The following is a 25,250-nucleotide window of genomic DNA, read 5'->3' on the forward strand; positions in this document are numbered from 1 at the left end:
ATGCTCCAAGGCTTTAGTAAAGCTCCAAGTTTATGATGCATACGTTAATACTGGTAGAACCACCTGGTAACAGTTTTCTTTTGAAAGAAAGTGGTATTTTAATTTTCCTCACTTTGTTTACCAAAAGCTCTTCATCCCATGCTTATCCTTCTTTTAATTTGAGTCTCATGTCCTAAGGAAACACTTGGTGTCTGTCCTAAGTACGTATATTCATTCACCATCTCTAGAGGTTTGTACTTGACCCTTATTTGTTTCCTCTGCATTTTTATTGAAAACTATCTTAGTTTTACTCACGTTCATTTTCAGTCCTACATTTCAGATTATTATTTTTCCCAATGGGCTGCAAGTCTTAACTGAAGAGTCCCTTCCCTATTGACAGTAGGAACAGTGGCATCAATCCCTGAAATTGCTTCCAAAGAAGCAGTCAATACTCCTCAAGAGATAGTTTTGATGTTAAATACAATTTGAGAAAATACGGAAAGGGTATTACTTTTATAAGGTAACAAGATACATGAAAAAATTAAAGATTATGAAAGAATAAGAGTTGACCTAACCAGTGATAAGGTATGATTGTCCACTACATGAATATCAAACAAACTCAAGGTAGATAAAAATTACTGGCCTGAATGTAAATCTACAATTTTCAAGATTTAAGGTATGATCAGAAATCCAAATAAATTATTTATTAACAAAATCCATAACAAATTACTCATCACTAATTTTCTAGTCGTTACCCTATATGCGAGGAGCAAGTTATAAAGCTATATGCAACTGATTTTACAATGCCATCAAATTTGAAAGGCAAAATAACTATTACCTTTATTATTTCCATCGGGGACTTCTTTTTGTGAGGTGCCCTAATTGGTGACAAAAGTAGTTCCTCTTTTTCAGGAGTTGAAACATTTGCCTGAGGTGTTGGGCCCAATGGGGGAATTGGGTGGTAGGTATATCCAATGTTTAATTGTAATTCAGGTACTTGCCAACAATCTATCCATCCAGAGCTGTAAGGATAAAAAAATATTCTCGTAAGTATATTTGCTTCTATGGGTGAATATTGTAATATTGTAATATTTATTGAGAAAATGATAAAAGTTCAAAAAATTCTTTAAATAATCATTTTACTGAAAGATTTTTACAATAACACTTCACCCTTACCTTAATTTGCAAAATTTTCTCCACTTTCCATCAATGAATACTTCTTTAGGTCTACCTTCTCTATCAATGAGCTTGGCATTTCTATCTAATGCTGCAACAATGTGACGTGACGTGTTTGATGGCGGAAGAAATAAACTAAGATCAACAGTTTCAACCTGGAAAAATTAAAAGAATTCAAGTAATCAAAGTTTCATATACAGGATATGACTTGATAATTCCAGAATCTAAGCTGTTTTTCATCCTTTGTTCACTTTCTAAACCTGTGTAAGTTCTAACATAAAATAAAAATAGAACTTTTAAAATCCTTCAGATTTATAGGTTCAAAATTTGAATCTCAGAAAAACAACTTTTTCACTAATAAAGAAATCTCTAGTAAAAACAAAGAAAGGGTCCACTTAGCATTCAATGCACTAAAAATATGGTCTACCAGAGGTTAAAACTTGCAGCTACATACAGCAATCATGGAATCCATCTTTTGTATTAGGATTTCATTAATTGGTACCATAAGTTATGGCTAATGGATCTTCTAAGGTGCCATATGTCTTATATCAGGTGGCGACTTTATAAACAATGTTCTTGAATCTTGGCTTGTCGAATGCCCTTGTACCATAACTTTTCAATCTTGGGTTTACTTTCAGCCAAAACCTTTCTTTGTTTATCAATTTCTATAGCTGTGTTAATTTATTGTTTTGTGATATTAAAGACATATATTCAGTTCTTACTGTTATTTTTCAATCATTATATGATTATTTTATTATTAATGTTTATTTCAACAATTACAGTTACAATTACCTTTGAATTTCTGGGTAACTTTCTGATAAACCTGACCAATAGATACTAATTTTATTAAAGCCCCTAAAACTTACCAATGTGATGATTCATGAGATACCCATGATAATTGGAAAAAAGAAAAATGGATACCTATTCTTCCAAACATTACTGCATAGCTCGACTAAACTGCCTTGAAACATGTTCAGAACACTTCCTGGATATTGCATGGGTAAATTTTTGGTATATTTTATATCATACTTAAAAATTTATCTTTAATCATAAAACAACACAACCAAGTGCTGAAATGTGGAATTAAATATTGTAATTTAATAATTTGTATTAGAATTAGGTTCTAATGTAAAATCAAATGTAAAATTTATCTATTAATTAACATTCTAAAGTTCCACTGATGTCAATAACATCATGCTAGTATTCCCAAACGTTATAATTCGAATGACATTATGACATTTATAGAAAACTTTTAGAGCCATCAGTGACATTAGTAGTCCCTATTAGATCCTGGTGTTAGTTTGGTATTGTGTTTTTCTTCATATGCCTTCTGATGGCGTTTATTGAACATAACATCAAACGTTCTTCGACAAAGTATTGGGTGATCATAATGTATTTGACTAGGTCATCCTTGGCCATGGCATAAAAACTGGTAGATCATATTTCCCTTACTAATAGTATCATGGGTGGATGGGGTTGGATTATTTCATTATAGTATTAATATAAAGTTTTAATCTATATTTTAAAGTTTACCCAAAATTTATTCTGCTGTGCGCTTTTAAAGCAAAATCTTATAAGTACAATAACAGAAGCAATTGCCATGCAGTCTACATGATAATATTGACACCTTATTAACATTTTCTAACATAAAAAATATCAAAAATTTTAAGTAATTTTTATTTTTCCTAACATACTTACCGAGAACTACTTTCTTAGGAGTTACCTGTAATCTCCTCTCTACCGACCAGAGTTTTGTGTAGTATACCTTATACCTGTTTTCTATGGAGGGCTAACCCGGGAGTGAGAGAACGTGCCCCGAGGGTAGCCTTTGAGCTAGGTCGAGGTCCGCTTGGGTCCCGTGAGTCAGTAAGTTCCTCGGATGTTGCAGAAAGTCCCTGCAAGGGCAGAAAGGCACTCGGGGAAGGAAGGGAGGGCCATTACCCGAAAGTAGTTCTCGGTAAGTATGTTAGGAAAAATAAAAATTACTTAAAATTTTTGATTTGTTCCAACACGAATACTTACCTCGAACTACTTTCTTGGGAGACTTACACTTTAGGAGGTGGGAGTGACTTCCTGACCTTCAGACCCAGCAAGCGGACGCCAAGAAGCCTAGATATGAACTAGGTTCTAAAACAAAAACAAACTGGGAAAACGGACGCTAGGGTAAACTACACAAAGAGCTCACGTTAGTGTCTAAGTACTCACCCTTTGAAAAATTCTTCTGATGCTGAGTCCAGTAATGCAGTTGCAGAGACGTGTTCTTCAATGGTTACATAAGTGTGGTTATCTCCGATAGGGATAGGAAACGGGGATTAGGGTGAAAAGGAACGAACCTGTGTCTCCTGGTTTTGCTATCCACGATTGTGCCTGGGGCTTCACCGTTAAATCACTTGGAGCGCGGAGATGACTGTCCCAATGGAGAACCCGTCTAAGGACCTTCTTGAGTAATCCTTGAGGTAATGGGCAGTAAAGGTCGACTGGTTCGACCAGGTGCCCGCTCGAAGGATCTGGCCCACTGCCATGTTCTTCTCAAAGGCTAAGGAAGTGCTCAGACCTCTGATGTCATGGGGCTTGGGAGTACCTGGCAAGGCCAGTCCCTCCTCCTTGTAGGTCCTGGCAATAACTTGTCTCAACCAAAAGGAAATGGTATTCTTCGATACCTGCTTCTTTGTAACACCTGTGGAGACGAAAAGGCTCTTGATGCCTGGCCGGAGATGTGCAGTCCTCTCAAGGTATTTTCTAATGGCACGGACAGGGCATAACCTCAAATCCTCAGGATTCCCAGTCCTAGGAATAGCTGGCAGAGAGAACCCCTCGAATTTAGGATCCCAGACTGCTGGGTTCTGGGTTTTCGCCACGAACGAAGGGACGAACTTGAAAGAGATCTCTTTCCACCCCTTCGAATGAGAGACGTCATAAGACAGCCCATGGATCTCACCTACCCTTTTCGCAGAGGCCAAGGCCAACAAAAAGACTGTCTTGAGAGTGAGATCCCTGTCTACAACATCCTTCATTGGTTCGAAGGGGGGGCTACTTAACATCTTCAGGACCCTAGCTAAGTCCCACTGAGGCACCCTAACAGTTTGAGGGGGGCAGGACTGTTCAAAACTCCTGACAAGCATAGAGATGTGTCTAGAGGAACCCAGGTCGATGCCCTTCAGAAAGATGACATGACCCAAGGCTGCTCGTACTCCTTTTATAGCTGGGATTGACATCCCTATCTCGTCCCTGAGATATACTAGAAAGTCTGCGATATCTGGGACTGAGGCTTTGAGGGGTTTTATGCGCTTCGAAGCGCACCACTTCGTGAAAGAATCCCACGACCTTCTCAGGTATCGCGACATCCTCTTAGCCGTTCCTGACGAATATCCTTCCTTCTTCAGGAGTCGCTCGATAGTCTCCAGGCGTGAAGGCGTAGAGACTGTGGGTTGTCGTGGAACCTGAGAAAGTGTGGCTGTTGTAGAAGATCTGACCTGTTGGGGAGTGGCCACGGAGGATGGCTCGTCAGGTCTTTTAGGTCTGCGAACCACTCTCTCTCCGGCCACCAGGGCGCTACCAAAGTCATCCTTAAATTCCGGGCAGCCCTTACTCTGTTGAGCACTTGCCTGATCAACGTGAAGGGGGGAAAAGCGTACACGTCTAGGTTGTCCCACTTGTGCTGAAAGGCATCCTCAAAGGCTGCCTTTGGGTCTGGGACAGGAGAACAATACACGGGAAGTTGCGCGTTCAGCTTGGTTGCAAAGAGGTCCATCACCGGGGGAACCCCCAACGTTGAATGATGAGCCTGGCTACTTCTGGAAGGAGGGACCATTCTGTTCCTACTATCTGACCCATCCTGCTGAGACCGTCGGCTAGGACGTTCTTTTTCCCGGGGATGAACCTTGCCAATAACACTATCTGGTTCGCTTCCGCCCAATCTAGGATCTCTAGGGCGAGATCGCACAACTCCCTTGATTTTAAGCCTCCCTGCTTCTTTATGTACGCTACCACTGTGGCGTTGTCGCACATCAACGCCACAGTGTTTCCCCTTAGTAGATCGATGAAGTGCAGGCAAACTTTCTGGACTGCCTTCAACTCTAGGACATTTATGTGTAGGCCTTTCTCCCCGTCCATCCAGGTTCCTCTCGCCGTCCCGTTGAGGAGATGGGTTCCCCATTCCTGGTAGGAGGCATCTGTGAATAGGAGCAACTCGGGAGGGTCGGTCGCGAAGGGCATCCCCTTGAGCGAGTTCGACCGGCAATGCCACCATTCCAGGGAGGGTATTGTGTTTGGTAGGACTGGGATTAATTTCTGGGGTGAGTCCAGTTGGTTCCAGAAGCTCTTCAGGTTCCATTGGACGGCCCTTAGTCTGAGTCTCCCCTGGGGAACCAGTTTCTCCAACGACACCAGATGACCTATTAGCCTTTGCCAGTCCTTCGCCCTCCTGGGTTGCCCCGACAGGAAAGGAAGAAGGATCTTCATAAGATTGCTTATCCTCTCCTCCGACGGGAAAGCTTTCACTAGTAGGGAATCCAGTGTCATCCCCAAATAGGTCATTCTGGTGGAGGGAGATAGGTTCGATTTTTCTGGGTTGATCATAGTACCCAGACCCTTGCAAAACTGGAGAAATTTTATACCCTGCTCCTTCAAAACGTCCTCCGAGGAGGAAAGAAGCAACCAGTCGTCCAGGTACCGGATGAGGCGAATGCCCCGCTCGTGAGCCCACATCGAGACTGTCGTGGAGACTGTCGTGAAGACTCTCGTGAATACCTGGGGAGCTGTCGACAACCCGAAGCAGAGGGTCTTGAATTGCAGGATCTGGGTACCCCATTTCACCCGGAGAAACTTCCGACTTGAGGGATGGACCGGGATTTGGAAGTATGCGTCCTTGAGGTCTATGGTCATCATGTAGTCTTTCTCCCTAAAGGACAGCAAGACTGACTTCGGAGTGTCCATTTTGAAATCTGTCTTTCGCACAAACTTGTTGAGAGCTGACAGGTCTATCACCGGTCTCCACCCCCCCGTCGCCTTTTCTACCAGGAACAGGCGGCTGTAAAAACCTGGCCCTGGGTGCAGGATCTCCTCCATGGCGCCCTTTCCAACATCGTGGAAATCTCTTCTTGAAGAGCCGCCCTCTTCAACGGGTCCTTGGGTGCCAACCACTCCGACAGGCTGGCCGGAATTAACAGGGGGGGGTTCTGTCAAGAACGGTAACCTGTACCCCTCCTTCAGTACAGATACTGTCCAGGGCACTGCTCCGTGAGCCTTCCATGCTTGCCAATGTAGTCTGAGGCATCCCCCAACCTGAGGCTTGGGCAGGAGTAGGGGGCCTCCCACTCTACCTCCTCCTGGAGGAGCGGCCTGAACGGCCTCTCCTGGAGGCAGAATACCCTGTTCTAAACGAGGCCGACGCTGCTGGAGCTCCTCTACGGGGAGGCTGAGGCGCTGAGGCCCACGAGGAAGAAGGGGCTTCTCTCCTCGTCAGGTTAGGCGGGGCCTGAGAAGTAGAGGGACCGTCTGAGGCTGACCTCTTGTAGGGGGGCCTCCTTACCGGTTGAGGCCTGGGAGCGTTCACTTCTTTTCTTTTAGCCACCTTTTCCATGATCTCCTCTAGGTCTTTCAAGGGGAACAAGGAGTCACCCCACACAGGAAGGCTCCTCATGGCCCCCGCCTTCCTGTCTGGGACCTTCCGGGAAAGCTTCGCCAGAAAGGTGTCCCTTTTGCGAAGAACCCAATTCGCTGACAGGGCAAGGGACTGATACGTGAGGAACTTCAGGGTCTTGCCCCCGGAGATGATAAGCTCCCTCAGGAGGCTTTGCTGTTCCGGGTCCGTCAAGTCATACGTGGCTTGAACACCTACCAGTGTGGAAGCCCCAGTCCAACCAAGAGGAGACGTGAACTAAGTCTTTCACCTCCATCTTTGCAGCCTCCAACTGCGAAAAACAAATCGGGGCTGAAGAGGCTCTGTCCTCCGAGGCACGCTGTCCCAGAACGTCGAGGGCAGGCTCCACCTTGCAGGCTCCCGGTCGTTGTCCCTCTGGCACATAAACCCTGCTCTGTGTCTTGAGCCATTGGAGCAACTTCGAAGAGCTCTGCGTTTTGGGAGCTTCGGCATTGCCTGCCACAACTCTATCGACGTGAGCCCGTCCCAGGACGAGATCTCGGGCCACAGGTAGGGCCAGGGAGGTTTTCTGTTGGACGGGTGCCTGCATCAAGCGGGTCAGGCTGGACCTCCAGTAGTCCTCATCGGTTGTAACCGGCTCTTCAATTCTATGATACCTTCGAATCAGGCCTATAACTTTCCGATAGGCCGAGTCCTCGATCGGGGAACCTTCCCTACCGTCAGCAGAACCTTCGGCCTGATCCCGAGGAGCCGGGTCACCGGGCACTCCCACCGGGCGCTTTGGTTCTGGAACAACAGGCACTCCTCTGCGGTGGTACCGGTCTTCCCCGGCGGAAACCTCCGCACCAGGTTCGGGGGTCAGAACTGGCATCGCTGTGCCGGCGAGGACTACCGTTCGTGCATTCTCTCTGGGGGACGAGGACGCGGATCTCGTGGGCTGACCCGACGGAGGGAACCGTTCCTTAAAGTCCGAGGGCCGAACCAGCTGGGCTGATTCGGCCAGGCTACCCGTAAGGAAGCACGGTTCCCCCCGCTGGGCGGGGTGAACCGGAAGCTTCGCGGCCTTACGCCTGCCTGAAGCGGCCTTCTCGCATTTCTCCCTGCGAGGGTCATATCTTCGCCTGGAGGATGGCCTTCGTGGCGAGAAATCCCTGGATTGCCGGTCCGGGGAGCACTGCAACTCAGACTTACGAGGAACGAAGACCCAATCACCATCGGGGGACCTACTCCTCCTGTGTTTCCTCCGTGAAGAGCGGGACCGTCTCCTGCTGAACCTCGAACGGGATCTTGAGCGGGAACGCCTGCTCCTGGACCACTCCCTCCAGCGCCGATGTCTCCTCCTGGTTTCTTCTTCTGAAGAGAACGAAGCCCCACCATCCGAAGAGCCCGACGAAACTGTACCACCCGCACGACGGGCAGAAGCGGGGGCTACGGAGGGCTTCGCGACTCGCTGCGTACCAGAGGTAGAGGGTTGCAGGAAGGTTTCTGAAACTGCCGTCAGAGGAGCTGGAAAAGAGGGTTGACGCCCTACACTAGGGAACCAGGTATCCAGGCCCTCTTCCATTCGCATTGGGGACCTACCTGGCGTTTTAGGGAGCTTCCACCCGAAGGACTCACTTACCGTGGAGTCTAACTTACCCTGGGCGTCGCCAGCTGCCGAAGAACCTGAAACACAGGCCCACGAAGCGGGCGAAGAAACAGGCACAACATTACTAGACCATAAGGGGTTGTCGGAGGAAACGTGCCCCCTAAGCACAAGGGCAGAGTCTCCAGAACCCCCCGACACAGCACTACCAGGCCCCCCACTAGCCTGAGAAGTCCCAGCAACCCCCAACTTCACACACATTAGACTCCTGGGGAAGAACCCTCGGCTCTTTCCCCGCAACGGACTTACCTTGTCCCCTACTCTGGGTAGGGGAAGTCGAGACAGAAGCCCCGTCGGACTGTCCACTGGGCGACGGTAGCGGCGAAGAGATGCTAGATTTCCTGGGCGAACGTTTCGACGACTTCTTTTTCTTAGTGCCGTATCGCACCCACTGTATCTCACTCCAACTAACACACTCAATGCACGTGTCCGATGGCGAGCACATCCTGCCCCTACAGGAAGAGCAAAGGGAGTGAGGGTCTACTTCGGGCTTGGAGAGGAACGCTCCACACGACTTTCCGGCTCTAGGCCCAGGACAACGGCGGATCTGCTCCATAGCACACAACCACAAGGCACAGGAACGAAGGGAATCAAAGGGATACACTTGGGAAGCACAAGGAAGGGTAGTGAACACGCAAGAACACAAGGGATAAGCACAAAGCTACCACGCGGTAACCACGCGGGACACACGAGGCGGACACAAAGGGTCGAGAGAGACGAGAGCGACGTGAGAGTATGGTATCACGTCGCGACCAGAGAACTTACTGACTCACGGGACCCAAGCGGACCTCGACCTAGCTCAAAGGCTACCCTCGGGGCACGTTCTCTCACTCCCGGGTTAGCCCTCCATAGAAAACGGGTATAGGGTATACTACACAAAACTCTGGTCGGTAGAGAGGAGATTACAGGTAACTCCTAAGAAAGTAGTTCGAGGTAAGTATTCGTGTTGGAACAAACAGCATTTATAAAGAAATAGAAAACCCCTATAAGTGGGGAAGAGAGAGGGAAATCAAATCAATTGTGTTAAGTATTGTAATATACCAATCTATTACAGAAGTATGAATTATTTCAATGGCCCTTCACCAAAATTAATTTTGCCAATTACCACATTTATAGTGAAGGAGGGATAAAGATACTCAAATAAAATAGAATACCATATGAAAAACAGTGTTTTGACAAATGCGTTGTGCGGTCTACAAATGGACTTTAATGTGAAAGGCTAGAATAGGTAATCCAATGACATAAAAGCCAAAGAAATCATCTCCCCTGCCCCCTGCTCTAGTATTGAGCAAGTGCATCAAAGCACAAAGTACTGCCTCTCTAAAGGTAAGTGGTAATTGATATGCCAGTCTCTTTGTTTTCTTTAGTTTCTAGGTAAAAATTATCCCTATCCTCTGACACCATGAGGCAGGGGGATAGAAGGTGGGCAAGTTTATAAACTTCAGGCGAGTATAAAAATAAATTCTACTAACAAAATTTCGTAAGTAGGTCAAGGATGGTGGCTCCTCATCATTCAGATCTTCACAATGATAAACCTCATCCTGAGGCGACCGTTGAGAACTAGACGAGCCAAGGGTGAAAGGTGACCGAGGAGACGTAACCACGATTGGGTTGGAAGCTCTTCTCGTCTGAGGAAAGGGCTTGTGACTCTTCTCAGCCTAGCTATCCTGTCGTCTGATGGAAAGCCTTATGGAGATTGGTGTCTATAATCATGCCTAGGTGAACCAGTCTTTGATTGGGAAGCAGAGAGGACTTCTCGAGACTTACCCTGACCCTTAGGTCCCGGCAAAGTCTTAGAAGTTTGTCTCGGTATCAAAGAGGGAGTGACTCCGAGTCTGCTAGGATCAGGCCGTCATCCAGATAATGGAGGAGACGGAAGCCGATCCCGAGTGCCCACAATGATATTAGGGTAAACACTCTGGTGAAACTCTATGGTGCAATGGAGAGACCGAAAAGCAGCACCTTGAACTGGTACTCCTTGTTGTCTATGCTGAATCCTAAGTGCTTCCTTGAAGACGGATGGACTGGGATCTGAATGTACGCGTCCTTCAGATCCAGTATACACAAGAAGTCTTGCAGTTTACTGCAAGACTGACTGTGTCTGCGGTCTCCATGCTGACCAGAGTTTGCTTTAATCTGGCCCTCTGCCCACAGAGTTAGCCCCCTTGCTGATCCCATGGCAAGGGTGCTAAATGACACCGGATTCGTCCTCAGGGGAGGTAGAGGTGTTGTGAACAGGACGCGATATCCCTGACTGATTACGGAAATCGTCCAGGAAACGGCCCTGAGTTGCCGCAACCTGTCTGCGCAACCTTGTAGGTATCCCGCCACTGGCGGACATGCAGGGGAACTGCCAATCCTAGCATTTGCGGCCTCGGCTGCTCCTTCTAGGATTCTTCCCTCCCCTGGGGAACTAATTGCCTTTCTTGTCCTTGACCGGAAAGGGCTTAAACTCCACTGTCTTAGCTGCCGTTGTTTTGGTGGGACGTGGTTGCTGAGGTGCTGGAGGTTTATAGGGCTTGAATGTCAAAGCCCCATATAGGAGGGAGTCTTGGTGACTTCCTACACCTCTCAGCCGCCTGCTTCACGTCCTTAGGCTCAAACAGGTTCGTTCCCATAACGAAAGAATGTCTGAGCCTGTAGATTTTGGTGCTAGGGGACTACCGTTACTGTCTTGGAGTCCTTTGACTCCCTCCCGGGAGGGATGCAGGACTCTAACCACGACGGAGGCAGGCTCTTCTCAACCCCTATTCGAGAAGACTTTACCGCGCGAGATGGGGTTTCCCTTAATGGTACGATTGGGGAACGTCTCACCTCCCGTGACTCTCCTGAGGGCGGGAAAACTTCGTCCGAAGGTGAGGGAGAAAAGTCTGAGGGGGGAGAGTGTCTGCCTCGAAGACTTACGAGGAGACAGCTACGTCCTCGTAGAAGTTACCTCGTCCGAAACTCCTCTTTTCCTCATCAGGGGAGTGGATGTAGCCAAGGATTTGTGGCTCAACTCAGAGAGAACAGATAAAAAGCCTGTGCTACCACTCTGATTAGAGTCCCAAACCAGGCTGCCGGCTGCCGGCTGTGCTGTCAGACACTCCCTCTGGAGGGGAAGTCGCCTGTAAATGATAAGGAAGGTATGTCCCTGGGCCTTTCTGGAACCTTCCCCCCCCCACCGGCAAGCGCGCTGTTCTTACGCGCGATAGAAGATCGTCAGCGCTCGCGTGCGTTAGAAGATCGGCGAGCGCGTGCGGGAAACCATCGGTGCCCGCGCGCGGACGATCGTCGGCGCTTACACGCGTAGGAACAACGTCAGCGCTTGCGCGCGAAAGAAGATCGTCGGCGTTTGCGCGCCTACGAAGATCATTGGCGCTTGCGCGTGTGAGAAGATCGTCGGCGAGCGCGCGTGCACTTCACGCGCTAGGTTGAAGGGTCAGCTGACATGACGATCAAGAACTGGGATGTGTCCTTAAAAAGGGCGGGCATCCCCGATGAGGACCGTAGGCAGGTCTGCTTTAGAGTCCAGGGCCGAGTCCTTTGTTGCAGTGCAAGTTTGAGCTGGAAGATCGGTAGGTCAGCTGGCAGGACAATCAACACTGGAAGTTCTGCTTGATCCTCCGAGGCGGGGTCACTATGAGAGACCTCCTCCCGCGAACGAGAGAGGTACCCTTCGTAGAAGAGAGTTGGAGACACTCACAGGCTGAAGCACTGGAGAGCGCCTGTGTGCAATCTCAGGAAACTCCAACGATGTGAGCTGATGCGCAGGTGAGCGTTGGCGCGCCTGGGAAACCTGGCGCTTAAGGGAAGTATGTGCAGTATTTGCCCATACGCCCTTTTTTCCCCGAAGGAATCGATGCCTGTTTAACAACAGGATGCGTTGGTGCCCACAGCGCGACTGCAGTCAGGAACGGAGACGGCAGGTCAGCAGGTCTAGGAGATGGCGAACAAATCTGCGGAGAGGTCCGGATCAGCAAGCTGATCTAATCAGGAACAATCCTCCGAAGAGGAGTCTCTATAAGTGGCCTCTCTCGCGAACAAGAGAGGTGAACACTTCGTAGAAGAGACTTGAAGACACTGTTGATGGCGCCCCTTAGGGCCGTTGGATCAGCAAGCTGACCTTATAAGGAGCAATCCTCCGAAGAGGAGTCTCTATGAGTGGCCTCTCTCGCGAACGAGAGAGGTGAACACTTCGTAGAAGAGACTTGCCAAGACTGTGCTCCACCCCTGAAGGAAGAGAAACTCAGCAAGGGGGGAGAAAAGTCTGGCCGAAGAGCAGCACAGTAGTCGACGGCGATGAATTATTAAGGTATGGGAAGTTCTCCCTCTGAGGGAGAAGATCTCACACCTGGGGAGGGAACCTCCCTCGGAAGGGAAGTTACCCAACCCCTGGAGGCGAACCTCCTATAGCATTCTAAGATGATCTGTAGTGCTGGCATGTTGTCACAGGAGAACTCCTAAGAGAAGAGTTAACGCCCATGAAGACGTCCTTTGAGGGACGGCAGCGACAGCAGACTCCCCAGGCACAAACAGGACAGCTCTGCTTCGTTGGCACTCTTAGTCAAACGAAGAAAAACTGCATAGTTAACTGGGAAAATAAAATTAAAATCACAAATTATTAGTAATTTTTATTTTTCCTGACATACTTACCAAGAAACACTTTCTTAGGAGTTACCTGGAACCTCTCAAACGACCAGAGTGTTGTGTAGTTTACCCTACTCCCATTTTCTGTAATGGTAGGCCTAGCGGAAGGATACGTGCCCTGAGGGCAAACCCGAGGTAGGCCACATGCGCGCTTGGGTCGTGATCTCCAGTAAGTTCTATGAAAGTAACAATACTAAAGATCAGTGAGGCACCCGGGGGAAGGAAGGGAGGGCCATAACCCAAAAGTGTTTCTCGGTAAGTATGTTAGGAAAAATACAAATTACTAATAATTTGTGATTTGTTCCAACACAGAGGCTTACCTCGAAACACTTTCTTAGGAGACTTACACTTTAGGAGGTGGGAGTGCCTCCCTGACTAAGGACCTAAACAACTGGAAAGTAGGATAAACTACACAAAGAGCTCATTACCAGTGAAAAAAGTACTCACCCTACATAATTCCTTGATGATGTGCTTGCTGAAGTATGGATATACGGGGGTTGTGCCGGTCTACTGGCTAAGACCTCCCTAGGCGATAAAAAGTAAAAGGAGACGACAAGGGGAAAATAGAAAAGATCACCTGTGTCTAATGGTTTTGATATTCACGATTGAACCTGGGGCTTGGGCCGTTAAATCGGTTGGAGCGCGGAGATGACTGGCCCAATGGAAAAACCATCTAAGGACTTCCTCGTACAATCCTTGAGGTAGTGAGACGTGAACGTCGACTGGTTAGACCAAGTGCCTGCTCTAAAAACCTGAGCTACTGACATGTTCTTTTCAAAGGCTAGAGAGGTACTTATACCTCTAACGTCATGTGCCCTGGGCTTTCCTGGAACTGAAAGTAGTGACCTAGAATAAGCCTGAATGATGAATTGCCAGAGCCAAAAGGAAATGGTGTTTTTGGAAATGTTCTTTTTCGTCGTACCCGTGGAGACAAAAAGATTCTTTATACCCGGGCAGAGATTCGCAGTCCTCTTTAGATATTTCCTTATAACTCTGACAGGACACAATTTTAAGTCGCCTAGATTATCTGATTTTGGAATTGCTGGGATAGAGAAACCCTCGAACCTAGGATCCCAAACGGATGGGTTTTGGATTTTGGCGACAAACGAGGGGACAAACTTAAAGGAGATATCTCTCCAACCCCTTGAGTGTTCTACCTCGTAGGACAACCCATGAATTTCTCCTACTCTCTTTGCTGACGCCAAAGCTAACAAGAAGACCGCCTTAAGCGTAAGATTCCTGTCCACTATATCCTTCAAAGGTTCGAAGGGAGGCTTACTAAGCATGTCTAGAACTCTAGCCAGGTCCCACTGCGGAACCCTAGGAGACGAGGGAGGACAGGACTGCTCAAAACTCTTGATGAGCATCGAGATGTGTCTAGAAGAACTTAGATCTATACCTTTCAGGAGAAAAACCTGTCCCAGGGCGGCTCGTACCCCTTTTACTGCTGGAATCGACATGCCCAACTCATCCCTGAGGTGAACGAGAAAATCTGCAATGTCGGGTACTGATGCTTCTAAAGGCTTTATTTTCCTTGAAGCACACCATTTAATAAAAGCTGCCCATTTTGCTTGGTAGACTGCTGTAGAAGACTGTCTCAGGTAACGTGACATTCTAACAGCCGTCTTGGGCGAATACCCTTGTCTTTTCAGGAGGCGCTGGATAACCTCCAGGCGTGAAGACGAAGGGATTGAGGGTTCTCGTGGAACCTCAGAAAGTGCGGCTGCCTCAGGAGGTCTGGTCTGTCCGGAAGAGGCCACGGAGGGAGAATAGCCAGACCTTTTAGGTCTGCGAACCACTCTCTCTCCGGCCACCAAGGCAGTACCAAAGTCATCTTTAGGTTGTTGGCTGTCCTTACTCTGTTGAGAACTTGCCTGATCAGAGCGAAAGGAGGAAAGGCATACGCATCCAGATTGTCCCACTTGTGCTGAAAGGCGTTCTCCAATGCCGCCTTTGGGTCTGGGACAGGAGAACAGAATACGGGGAGTTGCGCGTTCAGCCTCGTCGCGAAGAGATCCATTACCGAAGAACCCCACCTTCGGATGATGAATCTTGCCACTTCGGGGTGAAGAGACCATTCTGTCCCCACTACTTGGCCTACCCTGCTGAGGCCATCGGCTAGAACGTTTTTCTTTCCCAGAATGAATCTCGCCGACAGTCTGACTTGTTCCTCTTCTGCCCATTTCAGGACTTTCAAGGCGAGAACGCACAACTCCTTCGACTTCAACCCTCCTTCCTTCTTTATGTACGCCACTACAGTGGCATTGTCCGACATCAACGCCACTGAGTTTCCTTTTAGAAATTGACTGAAGTGTAGACAGGCTTCCTGAACCGCTCTCATCTCCAGAACATTGATGTGGAGAGCCTTCTCTTTTTCCGTCCAACTGCCTCTCGCTGCTTTTCCCAGAAGGTGGGCTACCCACCCTTCTTTTGATGCGTCTGTGAAGAGCAGAAGCTCTGGCGGTCCGGAGGACAGTGGCATCCCTTTCAGAGTGTTCGCTCGATCTTGCCACCATTCCAGGGCCTGTTTGGTCTCCGGTAGAACTGGCACAACCACGTCTGGGGAACTTTTCTGATCCCACCGATCCTTTAAGTTCCACTGGATGCTCCTGAGCTTCTGTCTTCCTTGGGGGACCAGCTTCTCTAAGGACACTAGGTGTCCTATCAACCTCTGCCAATCTTTTGCTCTTCTGGGTTGACCCTCCAGGAGGGGACGGAGAACTTGGTCCAGATTGGTCAGCCTGTCTACTGATTGAAACGCCTTGACTAGTAAGGAATCCAGGACTATCCCCAAGTACGTCATCTTGTTGGTTGGGGACAGGTGAGACTTCTCCAGATTGACGGTGATGCCCAGAGTTTTGCAAAGATGAAGAAGCTCTGCGCCTTGTTGCTTCAAGACTTCCTTTGAGGAAGAAAGTAGTAACCAGTCGTCCAGGTACTGAATAAGACAGATCCCCCATTCGTGAGCCCAAACGGAGATCGTCGTAAAAATTCTTGTGAATACCTGGGGGGCTGTGGACAGTCCGAAGCACAGGGCTCTGAACTGCAAAATCTGGGCACCCCACTTCACCCGGAGAAACTTCCTGCTTGCTGGATGAATTGGGATTTGGAAATAGGCATCCTTGAGGTCTATGGATAACATGAAATCTCCTTCCCTCAAGGACGCCATGACCGTTTTTGGAGTGTCGATCTTGAATTGTGTTTTCCGAATGAATTTGTTGAGGGCTGACAGGTCTATCACTGGTCTCCAACCTCCCGTTGCTTTCTCTACTAGGAAGAGTCGACTGTAGAACCCCGGACCCGGAAGATGCACAGTCTCCATTGCTCCCTTCTCCAACATTGTGGAGACTTCTTCTTCCAAGGTTGCTCTTTTCAGGGGGTCTTTGAGGGCCAACCACTCCGCCTGGCTTGCAGGAATCAAGGGAGGTGGATCTTCCAGAAAAGGGAGCCTGTAGCCCTCTTTCAAAACAGTTACCGTCCATGGTTCTGCTCCGTGGAGTTTCCAAGCTTGCCAAAATTGTCTGAGGCATCCCCCTACTGAGGCTTGAGCAGGGGAGGGGGGCCTCTCACACTACCTTCTGCAGGAGGAACGTCCTGAACGGCCTCTCCTGGCTGAAGAGTAGGAATTCCTATAGGTGGAAGGGGCTGAATTAGTTCCCCTTCGGGAGGGATACGTTGACTGAGCCCACTGCGATGTCGAAGGTTCTCTCCTCACTTGAGTTGGGGAAGACCGAGAACTAGCAGGCGCCTCGGATACAGGCCTTCTAAATACCGGTCTCCTCGCCGATTGCGACTTCAGTAAGATGACATCCTTCTTCTTAGCCAGTTTCTCCGCAACTTCTTCCGCCTTCTTGATTGGAAAAAGACCTTCGTCCCAAACCATAATGTTCCGGAGGGCCCTCGCTTCTCTGTCCGGGATTTTCCTGGAAAGGTTCTTCAAGACCGAGTCTCTTTTCCTCAAGACCCAGTTCGCGGATAAAGCCAAGGCCTGGAACGTGAGAAACTTAAAGGCACGGCCGGCCGAACCGACCAACTCTTTCAGGGCTTCTCGCTTGGTAGGATCCAAAGACTCCATCGGGATCTGGGTACCTACTAAAGTAGTAGCCCACCAGTCCAACCATGAGGCGACATTCACGAGATCCTTGGACATCTTCTCCATCATGATGGACTCGGATTGCGTAAAGAAAATGGGTGCCGCCGCCGCCCTGTCTTCCGGGGCAACTTGTCCTAACACCTCTAGGACGTCCTCTAGCTTGTTAGCCCCATGTGGTCGTCCTTCTAAAGCATAATACTTGCTTTGTGATTTCAAACCCTGTAGCAGTTCGGCAGAACTGTGACCTTTTGAGGTGTCCCCATTGCGGGTGACCACCTTATCAATATGAGCGCGCCCCAACTTCACGTCTCTCGCCTCCGGAAGAGCCAGTGATGATTTCTTCTGGATGGGCTCCTACATGATCCTGTTAAGGCCAGACGTCCAGTCATCTTCTTCCTGAAGTAGAGGCTCCACCAGTTTATTGTGACTCCTTATTAAGGAGATCACCCTCCTATAAGCGGGGTCCTCCGTTGTTCCAAGGCCTGCGATCTCAACCGCGTCCTCCGTCCGTCGATGGGGTGAAGAAACTGCACGGGCACCTCCGCTCTAACGGGACCCGCGGCTAAGGCCTTCCGGAGAGACAGGCGCCTCTGTCACCTTAAGAACCTTTGACAATGGAACGGGCTCCTCCGTGAAGGTGTTCGAAGGAGGGACCCGTACACGTCGATCCACACCACGAGCTAACTCGTCGAGGCTGCCCGTCCTAGGAGGTGACTCCCTCCGCTGGGCGGATTGAGTCCCCTTGGATCGGGACTTATGCCTACCAGACGAGGCCTTTCGGTCTGAGGCTGAAGCCGAATTGCGGCTATCGGAGGCCCTTCTAGGAGGACTGTCTCCTGTCAGCCTAACCACTGAGCCAGAGACTGAAGACAGGTCTCTGAGCTTACTTTCGGGTACTAGGACCCATCGTTCCTGTGGAGATTCAGCTCTCCTGCACTTCTTCTGTGGGGAACGAGATCTCCTCCTTCTATACTTAGACTCCGACGGAGACCTAGAAAAGGACCGCCTCCTCCTGGAACGATTCCTCTTCCTCCTACGTCTCCTGCGACGTTCTTCGTCCGACGACGCGGACGATTCATCTGCCGACGATTCGGACCTACCATGGAAACGGGTCCTAGCAACAGATGGAGCCTTGCTCACCACCTGCTGGGTTCCTGACGTCGACGGTTGAAGAAACTCCTCGGGAACTGCCGTCGAAGGTGCTGGAGGCGTAAAAGGACGATCTATAAAAGGGATGCATCCGCTCAAATCTTCCTCCATCCTGATAGGGGACTTGCCCGGCGTCCTCGGAAGACTCCATCCCAGGGGATCCTCCTGCGGGGAATCCTCTCTATCCAGGGCGCCCTCCGCTGCGGAAGCGCCGGAAACATCCACCCACGAATCTGGCGAAGAAAAGGGCACATGTTTAGTCCACATGGGGTCCCCGGCCGAGACGCGCTCCCCTTACACAAGAGCAACGTCCCGCGGACCCCCACTACACATACCTTCAGGCGCATGGTTCTCCTTTAAAACAGCAGATACCCCAGAAACAAGACTCTCCTGGGGAAGAAGCCCCGACTTCTTCCCCTTAACAGACTTACCTCGTCCCCTACTCTGGGTAGGGGAAGGAGAAGGCACTCTACCAGAACCCTCTACAGCCGAAGTCGCAGGAGAAGAAACACTAGCCTTCCTGGGAGAATGCTTCGAGGACTTCTTCTTCTTGGTCCCGTACTTGACGCATTGGTCCTCACTCCAGGCAGCACATTCCGGACACGTGTCCGAAGGAGAGCACACTTTATCCCTACACAAGGAACAAAGGGAGTGCGGATCTACGTCGGGCTTCGATAAGAAAGCCCCACACGATTTCCCAGCCCTAGGCCCAGGACAACGGCGATTATGCTCCATCGCCCACAAACACAATACCGCTAGACACAGGCACGAAGCGGAAAAAGAATGAGAACACTAATAAGCACAAGCGAAAGCACAAAGGAATTAAAAGCCAAAGCACAAAGTTAAAGCACTAAGCACGAGGGAGAGCACAACGGACCATGCGGTAACCACGTGGCCACGAGACACAAAGGGTCGCACTGAGATCAGAGGAGCGTCGAGATGATATCACGACGCGACCAGAGAACTTACTGGAGATCACGACCCAAGTGCGCATGTGGCCTACCTCGGGTTTGCCCTCAGGGCACGTATCCTTCCGCTAGGCCTACCATTACAGAAAATAGGAGTAGGGTAAACTACACAAAACTCTGGTTGTTTGAGAGGAGGTTCCAGGTAACTCCTAAGAAAGTGTTTCGAGGTAAGTCTGTGTTGGAATAATGATTATTTAACAGAGATTCCCCAGGGAGGAACTCCGAAGAGTAACCCCAAGGGAATAGCAAAAAATAAGAATTAAAAAATTAAGTATGTGCCCTCCTCCTCCACTGACATTCACGGGAGAAGGGGGAGGGCGGAGTAAATGTAATAAAAACAGAATTATAACAGAATTATAATGATCTAAATCATCTAAGAATGTTCACTAATAGTAAGAACCACTGACCCCCGAAGGGAAGTGTTCCCCACAGAGAAGCTGAAAAGTTAAAAATACAATTAGATTTCATTAAAAATAATTGAGACAAATAAACGGAATAGCAACCCATCCCGCAACGAGAAAGGAGCTTCCGTAATAGTACGTAGTAGTAGTAAGGGGTGAACGACCTCGAGTAGCGAGAGAGATCATAGTCAATCTAAACTCCCACATTCCCTTTGCTGAGAATCCAAGTTCCCCGTAGGAAAGGAGGAACAGCGAAGATAATAGATGAATGAAGAAAGTCCAGCGATGACAATTCCCCACGGCAGCCGAGTTAACAGAAAAGCCGAAGGAACGACCGAAGGACCAAGAGGGAGAGGCCGTACCCCATGACGTGTAACCGTGGTTTCCTTGCACTACGCAGGTGTCGTTGTCGACATCACACACACAGCAAAACACTGAAAAGAAAACTTACTACATTTCTATACACAAATATATACATAAACATGAAGAATGTTTATATATATTTACAAGTATAAGAAAAAGTAAGTAAAAAAGACAAAAAGCATTAATGGCTGTCAAAGAGGCGAGGGAGAGAGCGAACACGTCCGTCTCCCACCCGAGCCAATAGTAAATGTGAGCTCACCACACAGGTGTGTGTGTGTGGGGTGGGGGGATGGGGGGTAGCAAGCTACCCCTCCCTACCCCCCGCTAACTAGCAATGGGGGTAGTAAACCCTCGTTAAAATTCTAATGGCTCGTAATTTCATCTACGCCGAAAGTAATACCCATATTAAATAGCGTGGTTTGTATTTCAGTTACGGAACAAACAAAATTAATATATTTACAGTAAGTAAATATTACAAAATACCAGTACATAATTAGTATCGTGCAATAGAAAAAAATTAAATAGCAAGATAATAAAAGAAAATTCATAATAATTAAGATGCCTTTATAAATCTCAGCATAATTGTTTTTGAACAGTAAAAATCCTTTAATACCAAATGTCAAACTCCAATTCACTGAATACTTTGCTTACATTTACTATGAGTCTTTACAAACAGAACACTTACCAATATGACAAACTGTAACGATATTTTTTCAGGAAGAAAGTCCACAAATGGAAGAGAAAACTTTAATTCCAGAAGATCTCCACAGAATGCAACATGAGCTGTAGAAATGAAAAGAATAAATTTACCAAATCTATAATCCTGTGTAAGTATCTTACATGTTCTAAATATTCCATAGTTTTTAAAGAAAAATGACAAATTCGTAGATAATTTGTATTTTTCCTAACTATACAAACCTTAGCTATTTACATGGGGTAATTACTTCGGCGTAGCTGAATGACGAGCCATAAGAATTTTAACGAGGGTTTACTACTCCTCCGCTAGTTAGTGGGGGGTAGGGAGGGGTAGCCTGCTACCCCTCCCCCCTCACACACACAGTGCGAACTCCACTTTACTTAGAGGTAGGACTTATCTTGGGGAACAGGGATGGCGGGCAAATATGTGTAAATAGCTAAGGTTTGTATAGTTAGGAAAAATACAAATTATCTACGAATTTGTCATTTGTTCCGTAACTGAAATACAAACCATGCTATTTACATGGGGTGACTTAACCCTTAGGAAGGGTGGTAAGTCCCTGCCATACTGGCTTTGGCTTGCCCGGGGATTCCATATTCGAGCTTTTAAGTACTCGGACAATAGGGAATCCCTGCTCCTCGCTAGCGGTTGTGAAACTGCCGCGCCCTACGTAAGGTGTGTGCGAAGGTGAAAAGTGACTCGTCCTAGGAAGTTGACCTGGAGTTCCTCGGAAGGAAATCTAGGCTAGGACTCTCCCAATACCACCTCGTCAGGGTATGGGGACATGACAGTATTACACTTAATACTAGGAATACAAGGAAGCATGGTCTACCTGCAGTGGTTTGAGGTCAGCTGTGCAGAGAACCCAGGATGCTGCTTTCTCCAAGGGAGGAGAGGATGAAGAAAAGAATAAGGGCCAGACAGATCTTTTCATTCATGCAGACTAACACCAGGTAACAATGCCCTCAACCTTCTGCTACTTGTCCATTAAGGAGCCTGAGGTTTAGACCAGCTGTTGTGCAGCCACCACAGGGCCGATAGAAAACGTATCGAGCCTCCTGTGGGTCATGTCTAGCAGGTAAAGGGCTGTGAAGGTGGTCTGACGCTTCAACACCCCCGCTTGCAGGACCTGCGTCACTGAATGATACTTCATGAAGGGCAGGGACGTAGCTACGCCCTTGACATCATGCGCTCTAGGGCAATGTGACGGAGAAGGGTCAGGATTCAAGGCCAGGTGTAACACCCTGCGAATCCAGGCTGAGATGGTATTCCTGGTGACCCTTCTCTTCGTTTTCCCCGTGTCCACGAGCGAGGCTTGAACCTGGGGACGAACTGCAGCTGTTCTCTTAAGACACCACCTCAGACTCCCTACTGGCAAGGTAGGAGATGGTCTGGGTCATCTGTTACATGACGGAGACTCGAAACCTGGAAAGAGTCGAACCGCGGGTCCGGCACTCCCGGGTTCTGAGTCTTGGCAACAAAACTCAGAGACGAACCTGAACGTTACCTTCCCCTATCCCCTTGAATGGGCGATGTCGTATGAGAGACCATGTAACTCGCTTGGCCGAGGATAAGGCTAGCAGGAACACTGTCTACCTGGTAAGGTGGTGATCTGGAGCCTTACGTAGTGGTTCGTAGGGAGGTCTCTTTAGAGACTTGAGGACTCGAACCACGTTCCAAGGAGGAGGTCTCACTTCCGACTGAGGGCAGGAGAGAACATGGCTTCGTATGAGGAGAGAGAGTTCCAGCGAGGGAGAAATGTTTATCCTTTGAGCCTGAAGGCAAGACTTAAGGCTGAGAGATAGCCTTTCACAGCCGAAACTGAAAGGCACATTTCATCCCGCAAATACACGAGGAGCTCCGCTATTGCTGGAAGTGGCATCGTGTGGAGGGATACCCTCGCCCCTTCACCTGGGAGACTACTGCGGAAGACTTGCGCAGGTGTCCAGACATCCTTTTCGCAACTTGTTGCGAAAATCCTCTCTCTTTGAGGAGATGCTGGATAGTCTCCTGGCGTGAAGTCGAAGCGAAGCTACGGCTTTGTGGAGGATGTTGGCATGTGGTTGTGTGAGTAACCCGTGACGTGGAGGAAGTTCCCTCGGAGGCTCCGTAAGGAGTTACAGAAGGACTGGTGAGCCATTCTGCAAGAGGCCCTAGCGAAGCTATGGAGGTCATTGAGAGACTGACCGATACTCTGGTCTTGAAGAGTACTCTCCTCATCAGCCAGAACGGGGGAAGGCGAACACATCGATGTTGTCCCACCATTGTTGGAAGGCATCTTACCAGAGGGCCTTGGGGTCCGGTACCGGGGAGTAGTACAGCGGGAGCTTGCAGTTCAGCGCTGTAGCGAACCGGTCCACAGAGGGGAGCCCCACAGAGTCAGGACTTTGTAGGCTACTTGAGGATCCAAAGACCACTCGGTATCTAGTATCTTCGTCGCACTGCTCAGACTGTCGGCGAGCCCATTCCTTTGCCCGGAATAAAGCGAGCTGCTAGGGTGATCGAGAGGAACTCAGGCCATCTCGGTATCTCTACTGCAAGGTGGGATGGCTGTTCTGAAAAAGTACCTCCCTGTCTGAGCATGTAGCCCATCACTGTGGTGTTGTCGATCCTCACAACCACAGAGTAGTCCGCCAGGCTTGGTGGAGATACTGAAGTGCCAGAAACACGGCCTTCATCTCTAGTAGCTCTAGAGAAGGTACTTTCCTGGTTCAGACCACCGGCCTGAGGTCCCGTGGTTCAGAACGTGGCCCCCCCCCTTTCTTTGACACATCCGAAAACAGCATCAAGTCTGGGGGGAGAACAAGAAGGTCCACTCCCTTTTGTAGATTCTCGTCTGCTACCCACCACTGGGGGTCCGTCTGTTCCGGTTGTCCCATAGGGATCCAGGTGTCTGGGGAGTCGTGTCCCTGACTCCACCGTGACCTGAGTCGCCACTGGAGAGAACTCATCCTGAGGCGACTGTTGGAAACCAGACGGGCCAGGGAGGAGAAATGGTCGAGGAGACGTAACCACGTTTGGGTTGGGGGTTCTTCTCGTGTGAGGAAAGGTCTCGCGACCTTCCTCAGACTTGCTATCCTGTTGTCTGAAGGGAAGGCTTTGGGAGATGGGTGTCTAAGACCATGCCTAGGTATACCAGACTCTGAGAGGGCTGCGGGGAGGACTTCTCGAGGACCACCATGATCCTTAGAACTTGGCAAAGTCCGAGAAACTTGTCCCGATGGCGAAGAAGGGTTGCCTTCGAGTCTGCTAAGATCAGCCAGTCGCCCAGGAAACGGAGGAGACGGATGCCGATCCTGTGAGCCCATGAAGAGATCAGAGTGGACACCTCGGCGAACACTTGAGGTGTTGTGGAGAGACCGAAGCACAGCACCTTGAACTGGTATATCTGTCTTCCAGGCAAAATCCAAAGTACTTCCTTGAAGGCGGGTGGACCGGGATTGGAAGTACGCGTCCTACAGGTCCAGTGTACACATGACGTCTTGTGGTCTCACCGCAAGACTGACCGTTTCTGCCGTCGCCATGCTGAACGGAGACTGTTTGACAAACCCGTTCAGTGTCAAGAGGTCGATGACCAGTCTCAAGCCTCCAGATGCCTTCTCACAGGGAGGAGTCGATTAAAGAAGCCTGACACCCGTTCGCAACCTCTTGGAGGGAGCGCATCTTCAACATGGTCTGGACTTCTGCCCGGAGGGCCCGTCCCCTTACTGATCCCTACCCAGGGAGGAGGGAGGGGCTCGTTACCGACACTGGATCTATTGAAGGAGGCAAGCTCAGAGAGCTGGCCCTCGGCCTTGTCTCTGGCGCTCTTCATTCCATGAGACCAGGGCAAAGCTACACCGGCCCTAGGGAGTTCCTGGGTGGCATAGATTCGGTCCCGGACCGTATCCTTCCCTTCACGAGGAGGAATCTCTGGGTCTGGGTTCCCCTTGAGGTTCCTCCTGAGGGTCAAGACCTGCCAGAACGCGAGTTCCGACCCCTGGAGCTCTCCTCCTGATGGACTGGCAGCGAGGTCTCCCATCCCCAGAGGCTCTTCCTGGGGAGACTCGCAGACATGCTCCAAGGGTCCATCTGGTTCCTGTCGGGTCCTTGCGGAAGACTGGGCCTTTGGTTCCCTCCTAGGAGAGAAACAGGACTCCAGCAATGAAGGATGTAAGGCTTTCGCCCCCTCCGCACGAGAAGATTTCTCAGGAAGAGGCGGGGATTCCCCCTTTGGTGTGATGGGGGAGAGGACCGGATCTTCCGACCCTCCTGGGGATGGGTAATGCTCATCCGCAGGGGAGGGGGAGGAAGTCTGAGGAGGGATAGAAGCCTGCGTAAGGACTCGCGAAGAGACAGGATAGTCCTTGGAGGAGATACCATGTCAGGGATTCCTCTCTCCCTCTTCAGGGGGGGAGGAAGTTGCTACTGAATAGTGACCCCAGTCAGAGAGCACAGGCTCATCGCCTGCGTAAGCGCTCTGACAACGGTGTCCCACCAGGGTTGCTGACTGACCGTCGTGCTGTCAGATAGTCCCTCTGGAGGGAAGAGGATCGTTCGATCCCTTGG

The 25,250-nt window shown here is 49.4% G+C and overlaps 1 protein-coding gene across 1 annotated transcript in view; it reads right to left on the reverse strand.

Moving 5' to 3' along the window:
* tweek (transmembrane protein KIAA1109 homolog tweek) overlaps positions 1-25,250 on the reverse strand; it is a 789,520-nt gene that overhangs the window by 560,620 nt on the left and 203,650 nt on the right. The window contains 3 exon segments of the mRNA XM_068348609.1: positions 818-1,001; positions 1,156-1,310; positions 20,691-20,788. Of these exon segments, the coding sequence (XP_068204710.1) occupies positions 818-1,001; positions 1,156-1,310; positions 20,691-20,788 (437 nt within the window).

The sequence above is a fragment of the Palaemon carinicauda genome, chromosome 24, assembly GCF_036898095.1.
Source record: "Palaemon carinicauda isolate YSFRI2023 chromosome 24, ASM3689809v2, whole genome shotgun sequence".
Taxonomy (NCBI): Eukaryota; Metazoa; Arthropoda; class Malacostraca; order Decapoda; family Palaemonidae; genus Palaemon; species Palaemon carinicauda.